The following is a 20,723-nucleotide window of genomic DNA, read 5'->3' as shown; positions in this document are numbered from 1 at the left end:
TACATGTTATGTTTTGCTTTGGTGTAATTTAGTCACTTTACACTAAACTGCCAGTAATGTAAACAAATGGGAGACCACACACTGTTGTCATTTACTGCATTAAATGAATAGAAAGCCAGTTAATATAATAATTTTTAATAAAAGGTATTTTTCCAAAATTAAGTTAATAGTATTTTTATGATATGCGTGATGTAGCCATGTGCATTCACTAGACCATTTGTGAAGGAGGACTCCATCCTACAAGCCTCTGAAGGACTAAACTAGGAAGAACACAGCCTCACTATGCAGCCTTCTGTTTGAGAAGCACCCAGAGTGTACCTTTAAACATTTAACATTTTCAAATACTGTTTTCTTACCTTACCCGGCTCCCCCTGCTGTTGAAAACTGGAAGAACTGAGCAAGAAGAAAAAAAAAGAAAAAAAAAAAAAAAAACACATTGTAAGTTAGAATATTATTTGTGAAGGCTTAAATGTCTTGATATATTTTTGCTAACTTTTGCATATACTGTACACATCTGACAAATGCAATAAGGATGTACTGTATTTTATTTTATAAATATTTTTTTTAATTGCATGTGCTATTTCGCATTACAGTGGAAAACAGAACAGAGAGATCAGCAACTTCAACTGAGTTCAAAGTGCAGACCGTCTCTCTCAGTATTGTGTTTGTGGTCAATGCATGAAAGTAAAAACAGAATGGAAAGATCAAGCAGGCAGCCTTCACTAGAGCTCAATCTTAGTGGTCAAAAGTTTCCAAACAGCGTCTGATGTTGCTAAAAAAAAAGGTGTCAAAAACATGCCTTTACAGTTGCTTAGTCTGTTTATCTCTACCACATATGAAAGTCTTTTGATTTCAGGTGTTACATTTGTTCCCATGGGGCACTGCATGACAAAGCTTTACAGTTTCCAAAAGTATAGTTTAGCCTACTAATACAGATTATCAGCCTAAAGTTTGTGTAAAATAAATTTGTTTAAGAGCAAACAACTTTTTGTCTTGTTTGATCGGTCTGCCTTTAACAGACCAATAGGAATAAAAAAAAAAAAAAGTATGAAAAAATTGCATGTGCGTCAATTTAAAGATGAAGTCAAGTATGTAACTCCCAAATGGGATTATGGAAATAATAACTGTCAGACAAGTTCTATTGTTAAGGAAACAGGTAGTCCCATCTCAAACCATTGTTAAGCCAACAGCGCCATGTCATTATGCTCAAAATGCACAGTAATGTTATGACACAGCCAAAGTGTTTCAAACTAACTGATACCTTGCTTAAAGCGGTCTCTGCATGAACTGTGATAGATTTTAACACGTTTATCATTTTACAAGTATTTTTTTTTTTTTTTTTAAATACATTTACATTACAAAATTACATTTCACCTTTAAGATGTTTTACAAGATGAGGCCTTGTTCATCAATAGTAAAGAAAAAAAAAAAAAAAAAAAAAAAAAAAAAAAAAAGATTCAAACCACAGAATCATTAAATGTATAACATAAGATACACACATTTTAAAATACAAATTTCTTATATTTATGGATTTCATTGATTGTTTTTCTTCATTCTGCAGTATAACTAAAGTGATAAAGAAAATAACATTCATTCCATTCATGGAAGCTAATCAAAGATTTATTATATTACATATTTGATATGCTGACATATGATATTCTGTATGATATGATATCGTATTTATTTGATGTAGAAAACAATTATGGTGCATTAAAGTAACTTGCATTTTGTGCTCACAAATAAGCACAGTATCAGATATTATACAGAGTTGTGTAGTTTCAGGACCATGGACAGGGATATTCTGTGTCAAAGGTTGCAGTGCTAATTAATATACATGTGAGGGTACGTTTACACGACAATGATAAGGAAACACTTCTCCATTTTAAGTATAGGTTTTTCGGCATACATACCATTGTCAAAACAATCCCCATTCATACGAATCCATGAAAATGACTAAAAACGCTGTATTCTGCTGGCAGACCATTAGATGCCGATGAAACACTACAGACTGAACATGTAATGCGCATGACGTTTTTGTTGTTTACACAGAGCGTTTTTTAAAAACGTACACTTTGAAACCCGTTTTCAATCTTTTTTGAACCCGTTTTGATTTATTAGCACCGCTGTCACGAGCGGTTGCAATAAAGTTAAGAGAACTAATCTTTTTGCTGCGGTGTATATTTAACAGAGCTCAAAATACTCAGAACACTAGAAACAGAACAACCACTGCACACGATGGGAACTGACAAAGAAACACAGGGCTTAAATACACAGTCCAAACCAATTAAATAACTGAACAGGTGAAAACAATCAGACAATGAATAACCAGGGAAACTAACAGAAAACACCGGAAACTAAACTAGTGAAAACCTACAAAGAACACAGATAATCCCTTACACTGATAATCTCTTGCAACCGAGGTGGAGCCAGAGAACTGAGACAAAAGGTGGAGCGACTGAGGACCAAGGCAGAGCTGGAGGGAAGGAGGAACCCTCTGGAGCTGAAGGAGTGGAGGTACAAAGAGCAGCTGAAGTCCTGGAAGGTCCATGGAACAGGTAGAGCGATGACTGACCAGGGCGGAGCCGGATGAACGAGGAAGGAATGACCATCCTGGGTGGAGCCAAGGTGGAGCTGACTGCTTGACAGGTCGAGGTGGAGTTTCGGGTCTGGAGGTTCTTGGCGGAGCTAGTGAGGCAGCACAGGAGGAGCTAAAGGGCTGTGAGGAGAGGGCAGTGCAGGCAGGGGGTACACAAAAGTTTACAGGATAGACATAAATTTCAGGAATGAGCCCCTTGGTCAAAGCGGAACAGGCAGACATCTCACTTGGCTGACTAGAAACAGGCAGAGGAGTTGGGAGTGGGAGGCAGGGCGGGAACACAAACTCTAACAATTTGGTGCTGGGTAAAGAAACAGGCTCAGTGCTGGGAAATTAGACAGGATGCAGTCACTCACCCAATCAATCAATGAATCTTCCTCTGCCGCAGTAGAAGGACTAGGGCTCCACTTCATCCCCTCAAACTCCACCAGTATCCCCTTAGGAACTGATGTTGTAGCCGGCTCACACACCTCAACAGACGATTCTTCAGGCTCGCACTCCGGGACGACATTGGCCTCAGGCTTCAGGGTGGGCTCAGGCTGGTCTGTCACTGGGCTGGTGGTGGTGGAAGGTGCGCTGTCGTCATCCTCTTTCTCACAGATGGTAAAGGGGCAACCGTTGCGGAGTAGTACCCAGTCCACATATTCCTTAAACTCAGGAACAATAAACACAAACAGAACAACCAAACCTAACGTGACAAAAACTGAACTGAAAGAAACACAGGGCTTAAATACACAGTCCATACTAATTAACCAAATGAACATCAGGTGAAAACAATAATCAGACAATGAATAACCAAAGGGAACTTACTAAAAACATGGAAACTGAACTAAAGTGAAAACCTACCCAAACAAACTGCAAGCTTTTTAAATATATATATAATAAACATTTGTTTTCAGCATTTATTCTGTATAGAACTATAATCAAGAGTCAAATACAGGTATTTTAATATATAGGCATTTTAATTTACTACTTTTAATAATTTTAGTTTCAGAACAAATAAAATGATCTTTGTCATATAAAATGAATTTTTTTGGGGAAAAATGGGAAAAATATAATCCAGGTTACATTAAACTTTATGTCTACAGATTTCATTTAAATTGTGGTTGGAAGCACACTGTACTTAAAACTGTGTCACATCCAGGAAATGAGTTATGATTTGCTGACTTAGAAAATCATGTGATCTGATAAGATATAAGTGCATATAACAGTTAACTCTGTGTGAGCAACTTTTCTTAGCCTGAGCACAGAATGATCTGGATGAAGATAAAATGGGCAAACAACTTTGTGTGATGATCTTCCTCTTGTATGAAGCCTGTAAGTATAATTTCAATAATACTTATATAACTTTAACAAATAATGGTAACACTTTTCCAAAGATCATCAAAATTTAAGCTTTGTTTGTAATCTTTTTACAGTTACAATACATGGAGACATCAAACAACAGGATTCAGTTTTATCAGTTCATGAAGGAGATACAGTGATATTGTCCTGCTCCATTTCAACAAAACAAATAAGTGTGGTTTCATGGTACAAGCAGGTCACTGGAGAAGAACCACGTCTCATTGCTTCCTCTCTTCTCCAATCATCAGAAAGCCAATTTCACAATGGATTTGACAGAAATCATTTTGAAGTGTTAAGAGAAACTGACAATTTTAATCTGAAGATTGTGAACACTGTACAATCAGATTCAGGCACATACTATTGCGCTGTCTCTTTCTCTAATATTATTGAATTTGGAAATGGCACTCTTCTGGTTATTAAAGGTGAGTCAGTGCATGTCACCTTCATGTAACAGTGTTTATTATAATGATGATGGGGAAAACAGCTATTCATGCAAAACATCATCCATTCTAGGATCAGAAGCCAGCAGACCCACTCATCTACAGCCGCCCAAGTTTGAACTAGTTGAGTCGGAGGTAAATGTGCCTCTACAGTGTTCAATCCAAAATCAGTTAGAGAGTGGTAGAGGTGAACACCGTCTCTACTGGTTCAGACATGGATCAGGAGAATCTCCTTCAGGATCCATTTATATTCATGGAAACACCAGTGATTCATGTGTGAAAAGCTCTGAAGCTGGCTGTCTTTCACCGACCTGCGTGTTCAACCTCCCAAAAAAAACCTTCAGTTCCTCAGAAAAGGGAACTTATTTCTGTGCACTGGCCACGTGTGGGGAGGCTTTATTTGGAAACATTTCTAATCTGAATCCTGGTAAGTTTGTACATATTATTATATGTTTGGTACTTATATTTGGAAATGTTATACGAGAAAACAGAACTGCATGCAAAAAATAACCATTACTAACAAAGAGATTAACAAAAAATTATGTAATTTTATACTCTAAAATATGCTGGGTTGTTTCAACCCATATTTGGGTCAAATATGGACAAACCCAACCGTTGGTTTAGATTTTTAAATTACATTTTTTTAAACCCAACGGTTGAGTTTGTCTATATTTGACCCAAACATGGGTTGAAACAACCCAGCATTTTTTTAGAGTCTAATAAAATACTGAATATTAATTCAAATATAATATAAATTCAAATCACTTAAAAATATATAAGTATTATATATATTTTTTTATCATGCTTTAGACTCACATGAGAGCCAGAACATACATTTAATTCAAATCGGACTTGCAGCATTACTGGCAATAAGTCTGACCATCAACGTTCTGCTTTGTTGCTTGCGGAAAAATGGTAAGCATTTTGATTAATTTATTTGTAAAGAACAATTTATATTAAAATGGTTTCAGAATATTGTAAGAATTGCCTGATTAATAGTGTAACAGAAGTTAAATTTTGTTTTATTATTATTTCCTTAATCAAAAATGTTGTAATATTTGAAAATTTATTTTTAGGCCTTGTGCCAGCAATGAGCAGCCTCTCTTGTGAAGATTAAATCTCAAACTGTTATATCTCTACTTAAAACAGGGAGAAAATCTCAACAAATACAGACTACTGATGAGGATGATAATGATGATGTGTCAATAAACCAGGTAATTATAAACAGATTTTAAACCACTAATAATGAGTCTATTATGAGTGATATGATAAACACTGTGGAAATCTGCCTTTTCTTTTAGAACAGAGAATTGACTTACGCTACAGTACTGTACACCAGCAAACACTCGAGAGTGAAGAGGGTGAGCGGCCCCGAGGACACACTGTATTCTGGTTTAGCATGTCAACAGCAAAGCTGAAAATTACTTTATATTACCATATTTGCCAGCATTTAGTTCTATTGCTCTGTCTGCACAGATATTTACTTCCCTTTCCGCAAAAACAGTGCATATCAGATTTAGTTCTGGCACTAGTATGGCAACAAAAACTGCAGAAGCACACTTTAAGAAATACAGACAATTTCATCATAAATATTTTTGTCATCTCATCAGATTTTCCAATGACCTGCTATTGTCCACAAACCTTTTTTTTTTTTTTTTTTTTACATATGTTTGTATGTCGGTGAGGCCATAATGCAGAGAAATGCATGTTCTTGAAAATAAAGTTATGGTTCAACAGTGCTAAGGCCCCTTTTTAGTTTAATTTTCCCACAAAATACTATAGCAACGAACATCACAACACCAAGACACTATCCTAAACAGCAGTTTTCAACATTTATTTTCTCATTCAAGTCAAGTTACCTTTATTTTTACAGCACTTTAAACAATAGAAATTGTTACAAAGCTTCTTTACAATAATAAACAGGAAAGTAACAGATTAATTATGCAAATTTCATCAAATATGAGGCAAATTCAAAATCTGCTGTAAAGCAGTAGCAAGATAATAGTAATAGTCATTCATGTCACAAGGTTATTCTCACACATACAAAAACAGTGCAAATATAAATGTTAAAAGTGATTGAAATAATGATTCTATAGTGCAACATTTTGATAATATGGTACAATATTTTATATTAAAAGTATTTGCATATGACAAAATTGGTCCCTCCTCACTGCCTTTATATTTATGTTTTTTTTTTTTTTTTAACCCTTGTGCATTGTTCAAATTGACTACCCTTTCTTTATGTTCGTGGATGAAAACATCCACTAAATTAAACTGCTGTAAAAATGTATCAGATAAATATTTTTTTCTAATTTTTTTGCATAAATCTGTTAATCAACCTCAGTCCTGATCAAGAATATATACATAACAATTAAGAATATATAGTATTGTTAATCATATATATTTTTGAACCAATAAAAAAAAATTGTTAGTACAATCAAGTTTGGAGAAGAAACCTTCCAAATTAACATTCAAAATCAGAAAAGTGAATGACATTTAAGAGTCAATATCTAAACTAAACAAATATACAAATAAACACAAGGTGGCAGCAGAGGACATATATTAAGTACAATAGGGGCCACAGATGACATTCATAGGTTTGCAGGTCTGTACAGCTTGTATCAATGCCAGATTTGTAGTACTGTATCTATTCAAACCAATATTTTAGAACATGCAAATTCTACACAAAAGCAAAACTTGAGAAAACATTGGGTGATTATAGTAGCTATGGAAAAAAAGGCCATCAAGACAGATAATATCTAACACAAGAAAGCCCAAATAACAACTTTTAGAAACTGAGCTATCATTAGCAGATAACATAGTGTCTTTTGTATTATTACATCATGTTGACAATGTATATGTACACAGTAATTATTTGACATTGAATCATTAATTACTTCTGTAATTATCACATTTATTAAATAAAACCTCACTGTAAAAAAAAAAAAAAAAAAAAAAAAAAAAAAAACCCACACATGACTAGAAGCTTTTTGTAAAGGCTGTTTATGGAAATTGTCACTGGTGTGTGTAAAGTACTCACACAACCACTGAATGTATGAAAATGAATGGCCTTAGAGAACAATATACCTTAACACATATAACAAATGTTTGTTTGTATTTTAGCATATACTGCAAGAATCTAATCTGTGGTTTCAACTGTGGTGTCTGTAGAACTGTGTCAGGTCCAGGAAATGGGTAATAGTGCTAACAGGGACAGAATCATGTGACAGCATGTACTACTTCAAGATATTTGTTATACAACATTATTGCCTATAACTGTGGTTGAGCTTCTCTTACAGCCTGTAGAAGAAAATGGATAAAAAACTTTGTGTGACGGTTTTACTCTTACTGGAGCTGTGTAAGTGTATATTTCAATAATTATAATTTTTTCTAATTAGTCTGATATCAGCATTTCATTTTAGTTGTTTTATGTACAATGTTAATTCTTTTACAGTGATGTAACAAATAATTTAACAAATAATGGTAATGCTTTTCCAAAGATCATCAAAATTTAAGCTTTGTTTGTAATCTTTTACAGTTTCAATATATGGAAACATCAAACAACAGGATTCAGTTTTATCAGTTCATGAAGGAGATACAGTGATATTGTCCTGCTCCATTTCAACAAAACAAATAAGTGTGACTTCATGGTACAAGCAGGTCACTGGAGAAGAACCATGTCTCATTGCTTCCTCTCTTCTTCAATCATCAGAAAGCCAATTTCACAATGAATTTGACAGAAATCATTTTGAAGTGTTAAGAGAGAATGACAAATTTAATCTGAAGATTGTGAACACTGTACAATCAGATTCAGGCACATACTATTGTGCAACATCTTTCTCTAATATTATTGAATTTGGAAATGGCACTCGTCTGGTTATTAAAGGTGAGTCAGTGCATGTCACCTTTACAGTATGTGAAAATATTTATAATGATATGGGAGAAAAAACAGATACTTATGCACAACATCATCCATTCTAGGATCAAAAACCAGCAAACCCACTCATCTACAGCCGCCCAAGTTTGAACTAGTTGAGTCGGAGGTAAATGTGCCTCTACAGTGTTCAATCCAAAATCATTTAGAGAGTGGTGGAGGTGAACACCATCTCTACTGGTTCAGACATGGATCAGGAGAATCTCCTCCAGGATCCATTTATATTCATGGAAACACAAGTCATCAGTGTGTGAAGAGCTCTGAAGCTGGCTGTCTTTCACCGACCTGCGTGTACAACCTCCCAAAGAAAACCTTCAGTTCCTCAGAAAAGGGAACTTATTTCTGTGCACTGGCCACGTGTGGGGAGGCTTTATTTGGAAACGTTTCTACTCTGAATCCTGGTAAGTGTGAGCATTTCAACATCTGATACCATTTGTTAGCAAAACTCTTTCAATTTGTCGCTTAGAAGATGACCTACAGTGCTAAATGATGAACTGTTTGCATGGAAACACTCTTTATATGAAGGCATCCTAATGAACAACTTTCCAAATTGTTTTTTGTTTATGAATATTTGTGTATACAATGTGTGATATATATGAAATATTGTTCCTTATGGTTTAGGACATGGTTTCCTTATGGACAACTTCAAGAGCCAGAACACACACTTAATCTTTGTAATTGGCCTTACGGTGCTGCTGACATCAAACATTACGATCAATATTCTGCTGTGCTGCATGAGGAGAAAAGGTGTTTGTTTGAATTCATCTTTTGCTTCTACTATCAACAATTTCTTACAGCATAATAGTAATTCCGTGATCTACTGAGAAATGTAAAATATACTGCATATTTTAATATATTCTTTGTCAGATGTCCTATATTAGAATTAGATGGATAACCATTGCCTCTTTTATTACAGAGTCAACAGAAAGCAAATATCATCAAATTCAGACTACTGATGATGATGTGTCAATAATTCAGGTTTGTCAAATGAAACTCTCCAGATGTAAAACCACTTATAATAATCATTATGTAATATACATAATATTATACCCTATACAGTATAATCATTTATGATGATTTATCACTATAATTTTGTAAAAGTTAAAATTATGTTGTCTGGAATGTTCTTTTTTTGTAGTATAAGGAAGTGAACTTTTAGCCACCCATCACCACCAAACAGAAGAGAAGAGCAAAACACCAGAAACACCAGGCATACAATATTCGTCAATAACTATGATTGTATTTTGAGCAATTCTGAAAATAATTTTTTGATCAGTAAATGCTGTTTACAGTAAGTATAGTTATTAATGGGCTGATATACTGTACTGTAAATTTCTTTCCTAATGTCTTATTGCAATGATTACATGCTGTATACATTTTTTTTTAATTGCTTCGTTCATCTGCGTAATGAACATTAACAGCCACACAAATGTAAAACATCACATTTTATGCATTCTATTTATGCCACACTGTACCATTACTTTTTGTTCTTATATATTTATTCTGCAGATATATAATGGCATGAATAAAGTAGTTTACATGTGTTTGTTGTGTTATATTGTGTGCCCTGTGTGAACATGTGTTGGCTAGAAGGTGAACACATATATACTGTCTCTGATATATATTTCATAAGTATAGAGGCAAATGGGGAGGGGGGACTATCAATATCAGCTATTAACAAAACCCAATTTAAATAAATAAGGGAATAGTAAATTACTTAAAAAGTAGGAGAAGCCAAACCAACAGATCCCATACCAATGATCTACAATAGAGATCAATGTATTATTACAGGGAGATAAGAGGGTCTGTATCTCTTGACCATTGTGTAACGGCTAACTTAATCACGTGTGGCACCTCTCAGCCTATCATGTAATGGCCTCTGGTCAACTTCCATGCGTACCACCCGTACCGCCACAGCCGGAGCGTTAGCATTAGCCGTTATGCTTTTTTGGCTAAAGGTTGCAGGCTTGCCTTCCATGGCCTTGGTCTACAATCACTAGGTGGCAGTAGAGACCATGAGTTGATATCAGAATTCTTGTTAAAGACACCAACTCAATGTGCACTAACACTTTTCCAGGAAACTATATCTTATACAAGAGCCAGGATTTGTCATTTGAATTAAAGGATTAGTTCACTTTAAAATGAAAGTTACCCCAAGCTTTACTCACCCTCAAAGCCATCCAGACCGCCTTCCGTATTCAAATTACGGGAAAAAAATTAACTGGCATCGTGTCAGTTCCGTAAGTTGAATAGGAAAGGTGTAGGACGTACAGAGCAAGCTTTTTGAAGAATACAGAATGCAGTCTGGTGGAAGCTATATATTTTACTTCACACTTCATAACTTGTTAAATATGGATGTTTTTTTTTTTTTTTTTTTACACAAATGCATCACTTTGCTTCAGAAGGCCTTTATTAACCCTCCAGAGCCGTGTGGAATATGTTTATGATGGATGGATGTGGATGGAGACATTTTCTTCAGCTCATACTCGTTTGTTAACGCATACTGCATTATAAAGCTCGGATGCCTCAGGATATTTATTAATATTTCTACGATTGTGTTTATCAGAAAGAAGAAAGTCATATACACCTAGGATGGCTTGAGGGTGAGTAAAGCTTGGGGTAATTTTCATTTGAAAGTGAACTAATCTTTAACAGAATTAAAACAACATAACACATCTGAACAAATTCACATTACATGCATATACATTTTTCATTTAGCAGATGCATATAAAGCATACACACAAGCAATTCATAAGGAGACCGTAAAACAGAACATTTCATAACAATAAGTTATAAAGTTGCCCAGAAAACAAAAAACAAAAAACACAGTCTAATAAAATCCATGCATTAATACACAAAAGTATCAATGAGCACACCACCAAAACACACTACCTTTCTTTTCCCACAACTCCCACAAACAAAGAAATTAAAATGTGGCCACCAACAGCTCATCTCCATATTTTGAAGACATTGTAAGTTATTGTTATTTTAGGTAATAAAACACTGTCAAACCATTAATTTTAACACTTAAATAATACTCATATGTTATACTCACATAAATACTGAACATGATCCTTTTTTTTTTGGAGAAAATAATTCCCCAGTACGCTATAGTATATGACCAAAGTTGTGTAGGCAGAGATAAATTCATTGCAGTAAAAATGATCAGACTACAGTATACTCAAAAGAAAGTCAATAAACACTTTGACAAAAAATTATTCTGACAAATTAAATGGATGGAGTCAAATAATAAGTAAATGCTCCTCTAAAGTTCTGGATGTTACTGCTGTGATCTGACCTGAGCGTACAGAGACTGATCCTGAATGATCTTTGATTTGGTTCTTCTAGAGTTCAGAGGTTTCTGAGCAAAACTAATGGCTGCATAATTCATGGTGTCTTCATTCTAAAATCAAGAGAGAAAAGACTCCAATTATGAGAGGAAAATTACACCTGATGGAGCATAATATACACATTTTTTTTAATAACCCTGAAAAAATGTATTATCAAATATTACATTTGATAAAACAGATAAATTGATTAAAATATATCTGAAAGAAAATTAGTTTACTTACTTGACTCTCTTGAGGTGTGGACACTTAAAAATTAAAGTAAATTAAGTAAATTAAGAAGCAAGAATTATTATTATAAATGGTAGTTATGTGTTATTTAAAATTTTAGACAATTTTCCATTATCATAAATTCTTTTATTCAGAAAGTCTTACCTTTGTTCTGAGTCCTGCATAGTTTTATTCCCAGAAAAACAACAAGAGCCAAAAATATGATGTTTAAAATTCCAAGAGCAAGAGTTAGATTCAGATCACCACTCACTGAAACAAAATTAATTTATTTTCTTAGAAAACATTTTTTAGATAGGTTTAGTATCATGTACTCTAGTATAGGAAACAAATGCTTTTCCACAAAAGAAAGATCAAGCCAAACATTTCAACATTTCAAGCCACACATTTGTACCTTACCTTTAAAATTTAGTTGAGTTCCTTTTCCAAACAGTATCTCTCCACATGCAGCCACAGCGCAGTAGTAAATCCCAGTGTCAGAGTGACTGATGTTGCTCTTGAGGAGATTGTAGACGCAGCTCTGCGTTTGAGACTCACTGCTCTTATTACACTGACCATTTCTCTCTCCTTTGGTGTAAAGGACTCCTTGAGAGTCTCCCGAGCTTTGTCTGAACCAGTAGACGCTGTGTTCTCCTGCACAACTCTCAGTGAAGATGCTGCACTGCAAATTCACAGAATCTCCTGGATGAAGCGTGTCTATCAAAGACTGCTGAAGAGTTATTTGTGCTACGGCTGCATCTTGACAAAGGGACATAAAAGGGACACTTTTAGAGAGAAAGAAGGGAAAAGCAAGGCAAAAACTCTAACACAATCCACATAAAACAAAAATAGCAAAACATACCTCTGACAAGTAATCTAGTTCCTGCACCCATTCCCATGCTGTAATATGATGTGACTACACAGTAATATGTTGCTGAGTCTGAAGGCTTTGTCTTTAAAATGGTCAGATTAAAATGATCATCTCCTTTGGAAACATTAAAACGATTTGTTTTCTCAAAGTCCTTATTCCAACTGGGTTGTTCAAGATATAAATACACAATTTGTAAGGATTTTCCTTCAGCCGTCTGTTTAAACCATATTGTTGATTGCAGGAACTGTAAAAAGTTGCAGGTAAGATTCACATCTTCTCCAGCTCGAACTATTTTTACATCTTCCTGAACAACGTCCACATCAGAGGAGCAGGCTGCAAACATGGAGCACACATTAGATAACTTCAGAGTTGAAAGTGTTAGTATTAAATAGGTGACTTAATGTTTCAGAAGAATATATATTTAGGTATATTTACATATTGTTGAGAAAAGCAAAAGAATGAAGTAATATCTCATGATCACTTGTCTTCCAAAATTATCCTCATATTTTAAATTCCCCTGGTCAGAAAAAACATGAATCAGCCCAAAACAAACCCTTCACACCCAGTAAGTAATAGAAGTAGACTCGTAATATCATGTGTCCTTCAATCTCTGCTTCAAACAAATGAGACACAATATGCACTTCTGTCTTATTTATTCATGGCTGTAAAAGCTGATTGGTCACTTGAGAAGGGTTTTAAATTGAGCGGAAACCACTTCTGTGACAGCAGCCAATCAACTGGATGGCGTGGTGGAGTTATACTTTTTTACTTTTTCAAAAAGTTGATAATTAAATGTAAAACATGTGGAATATTATAATAAGGAAAACAAAATTAACATATTAACAGATATTTATTTAGCTATTTACACAAATTAAGTACCTTTTCTCAATACATACTACCGTGTTTACAGTGTTCAGCTTTACTGAAAATCACAGACCAAGACAGCAAGACAATTTCTTACACTGTAACTGAATCTCATAAATGCTAAGGAAATGTTTTGTTTTAATAAAAATCTTTATGAAGTTGCTACAAAGGAAATATGATTGCTGTTGTTAGTTGGCAGATAGGTCAGATCTGAGTGCTGGTAAACATGTATGTCTCTGTTTCCACTGACACTGACCCCTGTCCTCTATTTCTGTTTTCACACCTCTTTCTGTTTTCACACCTCTTGCTGTAAAAAAAGGTTAAAACACAACTACCCTTCCATTACTGGAAAAAAAAAAAAGAACCTTATTTATGTAATGTAGTCAAGTCAAGTCAAGTCAAATTTATTTATATAGCGCTTTTACAATTGGTAATTGTTTCAAAGCAGCTTTACATATTAGAAGCACAGAAAAAAGGGAAGTGGTTAAAAATAAGCTGTACAAACAAGCGTGGTAATATGTAACATATACAAGATGGTGCTACATTAAGCCAATGTCGGCTGACTCCCAGGGGTGGAAAAAACCCCCTAGGAGAAAAACCCAGCGTGTTAACACTGGGAAAAAAGTCCTAGGAGGGAAAAAACCCCTTGGAAGATATATATAATATATGTAAATGGATATGGAGATCAAAATCTGAATTATACATTTTTATTCTAGAGATTAAAAATAGATTATATATAAATATATGTAAGCGGATACGGGGATTAAAAATCTGAATTATAGATGCAGCCAGAACTGGATCTGTAGGCCCATTGTCTCCTGGGCTACGTTGTAGTCAGGTCCAGACACAGGTTCTCCATCTGACCTGGATACGGCCTGGATCCAGCACCCGGCAAACCTCAGGATAAGCAGAGAGACAGATATTAGCGTAGATGCCATTCTTATTCTGATGTACAGGTATATCTAGTGTTATAGGAAATGTTCTCGGTTCCGGCTGACCTAATTATTGCAGCGTAACAATCCTTTAACGGATTTGAAAAATGTTAATGTATTGATAATGTGTTATGTGTATGCAAGAGCAAAGAGATGTGTTTTTAGTCTAGATTTAAACTGACAGAGTGTGTCTGCTTCCCGAACAATGCTAGGAAGATTGTTCCAGAGTTTAGGTGCTAAATAGGAAAAGGATCTGCCGCCTTCAGTTGATTTTGATATTCTGGGTATTATCAACTGGCCTGAATTCTGAGATCGCAATAAACGTGAAGGACTATAATGCATTAAGAGCTCACTTAGGTACTGGGGAGCTAAACCATTTAGAGCTTTATAAGTAAGTAGCAAGATTTTAAAATCTATACGATGTTTAATAGGGAGCCAATGTAATGTTGACAGAACTGGGCTAATATGGTCATACTTTCTGGTTCTAGTAAGAACTCTAGCTGCCGCATTTTGGACCAACTGTAGTCTGTTTAAAAGCCGAGCAGAACAACCACCCAGTAGAGCGTTACAATAATCTAGTCTTGAGGTCATGAATGCATGAACCAACTGTTCCGCATTTGTCATTGAGAGCATATGTCGTAATTTAGATATATTTTTTAGATGGAAGAAGGCGGTTTTACAGATACTAGAAACATGACTTTCAAATGAAAGATTGGTATCGAAGAGCACACCCAGGTTCCTAACTGAGGACGAAGGTTTAATGGAGCACCCGTCAAGTGTTAGAGAGTATTCAAGGTTTTTTCGTGAGGAAGTTTTTGGTCCAAAGATTAGGATATCAGTTTTTTCTGAATTTAATAATAAGAAATTTCTTGTCATCCAGTTTTTAATGTCAGCTATGCATTATGTTAGTTTTGTGAATTTGTAGGTTTCGTCAGGGCGCGAGGAAATATAGAGCTGAGTATCGTCAGCGTAGCAGTGAAAACTAACACCATGCTTCCTAATTATCTCTCCTAAGGGCAGCATGTACAGAGTGAAAAGCAACGGTCCTAGTACTGAGCCTTGTGGTACTCCATATTGAACTTGTGATTGATACGACATCTCTTCATTAACTACTACAGACTGATAACGGTCAGATAAGTACGATTTGAACCATGCCAAAGCAATTCCACTAATGCCAATATAGTTTTCAAGTCTTTTTAAAAGAATGTTGTGATCGATAGTGTCAAAAGCAGCACTGAGATCTAATAACACTAATAGAGAAATACAGCCACGATCGGATGATAAGAGTAGATCGTTTGTAACTCTAACGAGAGCAGTCTCAGTACTATGGTATGGTCTAAATCCTGACTGGAAATCCTCACAGATTCCATTTCTTTCTAAAAAGGAGCACAGTTGTGTTGAAACTGCCTTTTCTAGTATCTTTGACAGAAAAGGTAGATTCGAGATTGGCCTGTAATTTACTAAATCTCTCGGATCTAGTTGAGTTTTTTTAATAAGAGGTTTAATAATAGCCTGCTTAAAGGTTTTTGGCACGTATCCTAGTGTTAAGGATGAATTAATTATATCAAGAAGTGGACCTACGACCTCTGGAAGCATTTCTTTCAGTAGTTTAGTCGGCATTGGGTCTAACATACATGTCGTGGATTTTGATGATTTGATAAGTTTAGATAATTCTTCCTCTCCTATAGCGGCGAATGATTCTAGTTTTACCTCAGGGACACTACAGTGCACTGTCTGAAGCGAAACTGTGGACGGTTGCATGTTTTTAATTTTCTCTCTAATATTATCAATCTTGCAAGTAAAGAAGTTCATAAAGTCATTACTGCTGTGCTCTATGGAAACGTCAGCAGTTGAATCTCTGTTTCTAGTTAATTAGCCACTGTGTCAAATAAGTACCTAGGATTATGTTTGTTTTCTATTAAGAGATTTGAAAAATAAGTAGATCTAGCATTTCTTATAGCCGTTCTGTACTCAATCATTTTTTCTTTCCACGAAAGGCGAAAAACTTCTAGTTTTGTTTTCTTCCAACTACGTTCAGCTTTTCTCACAGCTCGTTTTAGAGCCCGAGTGTGCTCATCATACCACGGCGTTGGATTAGTTTCCTTAATCTTCTTTAGACGTAAAGGAGCGACTGCATCTAATGTGCTGGAAAAGAGAGAGCCAATAGTTTCTGTTGCAGCATCGAGTTCTTCTAAGTTGTCAGGTATACTAAGGCGATGAAACTGCTCGGGGAGATTATTTATAAAGCAATCTTTAGTGGTAGACGTGATGGTTCTACGATATTTATGGCTGGGTGGTGGTTTTGTAGCCTTGGCTAATTGTATTATACACGAGACTAAATAATGATCTGATATATCATCGCTCTGCTGTAGAATTTCAACAGCATCTAGACAAATAATGTAGACAAATAATGATTAACAGAACAGAAATTCTGTATGACATTTGATAAACTGCCTACTGCATATTAAAATTAAAAGTAACAATGATTGACACCTGTTAATGTCCGATTATTTTCTTAGTATCTTACGAACAAAAACAGGAAATTCGTCTCTTCACAGTTGTACGTAACAAAACAATTGGCTTAATGTAGTGGATCATTATTGTGGGTGAGGTAGCAGTAGACATTACACATTTTTATTCATATTAAAATTATTAGTAAAAATACATGTTTTCTTATTTTCCCCATACATTTCAGAGATTTAAATCTTAACCATGACAACCAGTGCTGTGTGCATTTGTTTAGGCCTTAAAATCATTAACGTTAGAAGTGTATAGGACACAGATTTGTAATTTCAGCACCAAGGACAGAGACACAATAACTAATTTTGCACTGCAACACAACATGACCTAACACAAATATTTTCATAATCATATTTCTTGTTGGAACAATAATATAAAGTATCCATTTTGAAAATCTAGAATAAAGTTCTCTACAGGCTTCTGGTGTTTTAGTGACTCCACTAGAGGGGGCTCTTGTTTGAATGGGCTTCTCATTTGTATTAAAGTGTATTAATTATCTTTATAAATCATTTTATTTTCCCCATATGAAGAAATAGCACAGTTATGTAAGCAAAATATAAGAGGACCCATACAATGACAACAGCAATAGGTACAGTATATGTGAATATCATATTGTGATGTACTGTATAATATGTGATGTATATGTGAATAGCTCTTATTTCCTGTAACTGCATGTACATTTAATAAAATTGCAGTTTAGCTAAGGGATATTCTTTAAAAATGTTTCAGCGCACTGCACTGAACTTTCATTTGAGTTTCATTTGATTTAAATTAGAGGTTTAATATGCTATGATTAATGCATTTACTTATTGTATTTTGTATGTTTCCTTGTGGTATCTGACATCCTGACATCTGACCTCTGTTAAAACAAATTGGACACTCTAGTATTGAATTATTATTTTTATTTAAAAAAATATCAGTATGAAACAAAAAAGCAGGCAAATTGTATTTCTAAAAGCATAAAACTTGAATATTTCAATCATTTACATTTACATATTTCATATTGTATAATCATGATACATTGCGATGGAGGATAGGATACACATCTTTCACACTGGCGTTTTAGCTTTAACAAGAGAAAAGATTTAAAAATAATATATCAGGTTTCATACAGTAGAAATTAAGCACCATCAACAGTACTTTGATGTGGATTTCCAGAGTTAATATCCATTCATTGTAGATATTATTGTAACATAATAGTCCACTAAAGGCAGGTTTGAAGAACCTATGTGCAGTTTATTAATGTGATACCAAACTTAAACAAAACATAGACTTAAGCATAAACTTGACCTAAGCATAGACTCAACAAATAATGGACTACACAGACAAAGACAAGAGACAATGGTAACATGAGGGCTATATATACACAAAGACTAATCACTGAACAAGGAACACCTGAGAACAATCAGACAAAGAACCAAACAGAACACGACACAAGAAACAAGGAAACCAAGTCAGAACATAATAATAATAATAAACGGATGAAATCCAATAGGTGTCCTCGCACTTTGGTGCTCGGGCCCTAATGACACAAGAAACAAGGAAACCAATCAGAACATGATACAAGTACTAAGGAGCACAGGAAAAGATCACATGAAGGGCAAGGGGGTCACATGACAAACCAAGAAAACATGACTATGCCAAATTACAAAATAAAAGATATAAAACATAAACAAAATGCAAAACCAAAGGAGACAATTATTGTAAATTCATGTCCTATTTTTTACTAAGGTATGTGCTGTAATCATTCAAAAAAGTTGATTTTATTCTTTCGACCAACTGCTAAAAAACATGATGAAAAGTGAAAGGTGAAAGTCAAACTCGTGTCTCATTTGTTCTGCCAGTTTTATTCCTCAAGCCTTCTAAAGGTTAAAGACGTTTTTGGTAGGTTGTATAATCGACTGTAGTAGTGATGTCATCAGCCTGAAACAGATCCACAGTTATAATGATACAGTGATTCAAATATTTTGATTACAAAATTCTACAAAAATTAGAATTTAAATAGGCCTACTGTATATATAATTGATTAAATCTTCATGCAGACATTATGCACTTTCACATTTTATCTGTAAAGGTATATTGGCATAAAACACACTATGTCAAGTCTGAAAGCAAGCACATTAAAGGTAAAGCAAAAGTCTTACCACTGATTGATCGAGCACAATATACGGGATCTCGTCTTGAATAAACAATAAGAATTTATATGTTACAACTGCACTGAAACTGATACTGCTTTGAATATTATTACGTATAATAAAAATAAAGCATGTAAATCTTACCTTTTCGCTGGTGCTTGCACAACTGTGAGCCCAGAACTATGATCACAATCACTGATAAACTGTTTGAAGCTGCTAAAACCAGAACAATTGTACTCCATGGTCTATCTGCAGATATGAAAAAGAACTTCTTTTTAAAAAGATATTAGAGATGCAACAGCACCATGAGCCCACACTATTTTTATTTATTTATTTTTATTTTTTTTGTGGCAAATTCAGTGGATACCTGGCCCTGGTGAATCAACGTTTCTTCCATCTCCAAACAGTATTTCTCCACATGCGGCCACAGCGCAGTAGTAAATCCCAGGATCATAGTGACTGAGGTTGTTCTTGGGCAGGTTGTAGATACATTTGTGTGTGGTAGAGTTCCCATCAGAGCTCCTCTCACGTTGACCGTTCCTGCGCTCCTGAGTGTAAATGATTCCTGGAGGAGATTCTCCAGATTTGTGTCTGAACCAGTAGACGTTGTGTTCTCCTGCACAGCTCTGAGTGACGACGGCACACTGCAGGACCACTGCAGACTCTTCTGGATGATCTGGATCTGACGCAGGTTTCTGATGATCAGAGTCGATGCTCAGTTCTCCACCTGAAAAGAAAATAAACAGTAACATCAACATAATGCTTATTTGACCAGACATGACCACTATATGTAGCACAGTAACATTTAAGTGAATATTCTGCTTACCTTTAACAATGAGATCAGTGCTCTCCCCAAGTTGGAAATTATAAACATATTTAATACAATAGTATGTTGCAGTGTCTGATTCTTCTGTATTTGTGATGCTTAGATTAAAACTGCTCTCGTCTTTTGCTACAACAAAGCGGTTTTCAAAGCCATTTCCAAAGACGACAGGTAAATTTTGATATGTTGAAACAATTGGAAGGGGTTTCTCTCCCACTCTTTGTTTGACCCAAACAACACTGGTTCCCATTCAGTCGGTCACGTTCGACGTACGTCGGACAGACCGACGAATAGGAATCTCGCTAGAGAGGCCAATCTACTTCGAGTGTAACTAAAACGAGCCAATGCACATTGGCATGCAATCATATGCATCAGCTGCTCGCCTCGCAGCGCGGGTATATAATGAGCAGCAGGTGCGTTGCATCTTCAGCTTTTCGCTTCGGAGCCGAACGGTGTTTGTTCCTGTTCTCTGCAAGCGAGTGTCTGCTAGAAGACGAGTCAAGCTTTTTGGTTGAACTTCTCTTTTTTTTCCGAGTGCGGGCGGACAGCACAGCAGCGGGTTGAAGTCCTCTCTTTTTCTGTTTTTGTTTCGTTTGCCGTTTTTGAGCAAATAGCTGTTTTGACAGCGTCAGAAGGCTGTTCTCACGGCCGGTACGGTGCGCTTTTGAGCGCTGAAAAGCCGTTTTTACGGCTGGTAAGAGTGAGCGCCT

At 35.4% G+C, this 20,723-nt stretch overlaps 4 protein-coding genes across 5 annotated transcripts; 1 reads left to right on the top strand and 3 right to left on the bottom strand.

Moving 5' to 3' along the window:
* Positions 1–1,507: 1,507 nt before the first annotated feature.
* Positions 1,508–3,576, bottom strand: LOC125265325. Its single transcript, XM_048185460.1, has 2 exons — positions 2,953–3,576; positions 1,508–2,716 (listed from the first exon to the last, which is right to left on the bottom strand). Exons 1-2 carry the CDS (start codon positions 3,358–3,360, stop codon positions 2,360–2,362), a joined length of 765 nt encoding a protein of 254 aa, XP_048041417.1. The 5' UTR covers positions 3,361–3,576; the 3' UTR covers positions 1,508–2,359.
* A 154-nt stretch (positions 3,577–3,730) lies between these two features.
* Positions 3,731–9,857, top strand: nitr5 (novel immune-type receptor 5). 2 transcript variants are annotated; one of them, XM_048185458.1, is made up of 6 exons: positions 3,731–3,913; positions 4,015–4,362; positions 4,454–4,807; positions 8,936–9,061; positions 9,231–9,292; positions 9,453–9,857. In XM_048185458.1, the coding sequence occupies exons 1-6, from the start codon at positions 3,868–3,870 to the stop codon at positions 9,471–9,473; spliced, it is 957 nt and encodes a 318-aa protein (XP_048041415.1). In that variant the 5' UTR covers positions 3,731–3,867; the 3' UTR covers positions 9,474–9,857. The 2 variants fall into 2 exon arrangements, with proteins under 2 accessions (XP_048041415.1, XP_048041414.1); XM_048185457.1 differs by lacking the exons at positions 8,936–9,061; positions 9,231–9,292; positions 9,453–9,857 and adding exons at positions 5,191–5,295; positions 5,530–5,594; positions 5,682–7,350 and having other exon boundaries at positions 3,747–3,913.
* A 1,015-nt stretch (positions 9,858–10,872) lies between these two features.
* On the bottom strand, positions 10,873–13,352 carry LOC125265320. Its single transcript, XM_048185455.1, has 6 exons — positions 13,175–13,352; positions 12,731–13,072; positions 12,289–12,627; positions 12,037–12,141; positions 11,887–11,909; positions 10,873–11,717 (listed from the first exon to the last, which is right to left on the bottom strand). The coding sequence occupies exons 1-6, from the start codon at positions 13,212–13,214 to the stop codon at positions 11,595–11,597; spliced, it is 972 nt and encodes a 323-aa protein (XP_048041412.1). The 5' UTR covers positions 13,215–13,352; the 3' UTR covers positions 10,873–11,594.
* Positions 13,353–18,270: 4,918 nt separating this feature from the next.
* LOC125265322 lies at positions 18,271–20,320 on the bottom strand. The gene is made up of 5 exons (XM_048185456.1): positions 20,017–20,320; positions 19,558–19,917; positions 19,335–19,439; positions 19,200–19,234; positions 18,271–18,978 (listed from the first exon to the last, which is right to left on the bottom strand). The coding sequence occupies exons 1-5, from the start codon at positions 20,261–20,263 to the stop codon at positions 18,925–18,927; spliced, it is 801 nt and encodes a 266-aa protein (XP_048041413.1). The 5' UTR covers positions 20,264–20,320; the 3' UTR covers positions 18,271–18,924.
* Positions 20,321–20,723: the final 403 nt, after the last annotated feature.

This window comes from Megalobrama amblycephala, linkage group LG3 (genome assembly GCF_018812025.1).
Source record: "Megalobrama amblycephala isolate DHTTF-2021 linkage group LG3, ASM1881202v1, whole genome shotgun sequence".
NCBI lineage: Eukaryota > Metazoa > Chordata > Actinopteri > Cypriniformes > Xenocyprididae > Megalobrama > Megalobrama amblycephala.
This window is presented reverse-complemented; position numbering and strand designations above follow the sequence as displayed.

Coding starts and splice junctions, on each gene's coding strand:
- LOC125265322 (XM_048185456.1), bottom strand. CDS start 20,263: ATGGGAACCAGTGTTGTTTGGGTCAAACAAAGAGTGGGAGAGAAACCC. Junction 19,440..19,557: donor CGTTGATTCACCAGGGCCAG/GTATCCACTGAA, acceptor TCATATCTGCAG/ATAGACCATGGAGTACAATT. Junction 19,235..19,334: donor GTGCAAGCACCAGCGAAAAG/GTAAGATTTACA, acceptor TGTTTATTCAAG/ACGAGATCCCGTATATTGTG.
- LOC125265325 (XM_048185460.1), bottom strand. CDS start 3,360: ATGTTCATTTGGTTAATTAGTATGGACTGTGTATTTAAGCCCTGTGTT. Junction 2,717..2,952: donor AAGATTCATTGATTGATTGG/GTGAGTGACTGC, acceptor CTCTCCTCACAG/CCCTTTAGCTCCTCCTGTGC.
- LOC125265320 (XM_048185455.1), bottom strand. CDS start 13,214: ATGAGATATTACTTCATTCTTTTGCTTTTCTCAACAATAT. Junction 12,142..12,288: donor AACTCAACTAAATTTTAAAG/GTAAGGTACAAA, acceptor ATTTTGTTTCAG/TGAGTGGTGATCTGAATCTA. Junction 11,910..12,036: donor ATGCAGGACTCAGAACAAAG/GTAAGACTTTCT, acceptor TTAATTTTTAAG/TGTCCACACCTCAAGAGAGT.
- nitr5 (XM_048185457.1), top strand. CDS start 3,868: ATGGGCAAACAACTTTGTGTGATGATCTTCCTCTTGTATGAAGCCT. Junction 3,914..4,014: donor CTTCCTCTTGTATGAAGCCT/GTAAGTATAATT, acceptor ATCTTTTTACAG/TTACAATACATGGAGACATC. Junction 4,808..5,190: donor CATTTCTAATCTGAATCCTG/GTAAGTTTGTAC, acceptor ATCATGCTTTAG/ACTCACATGAGAGCCAGAAC.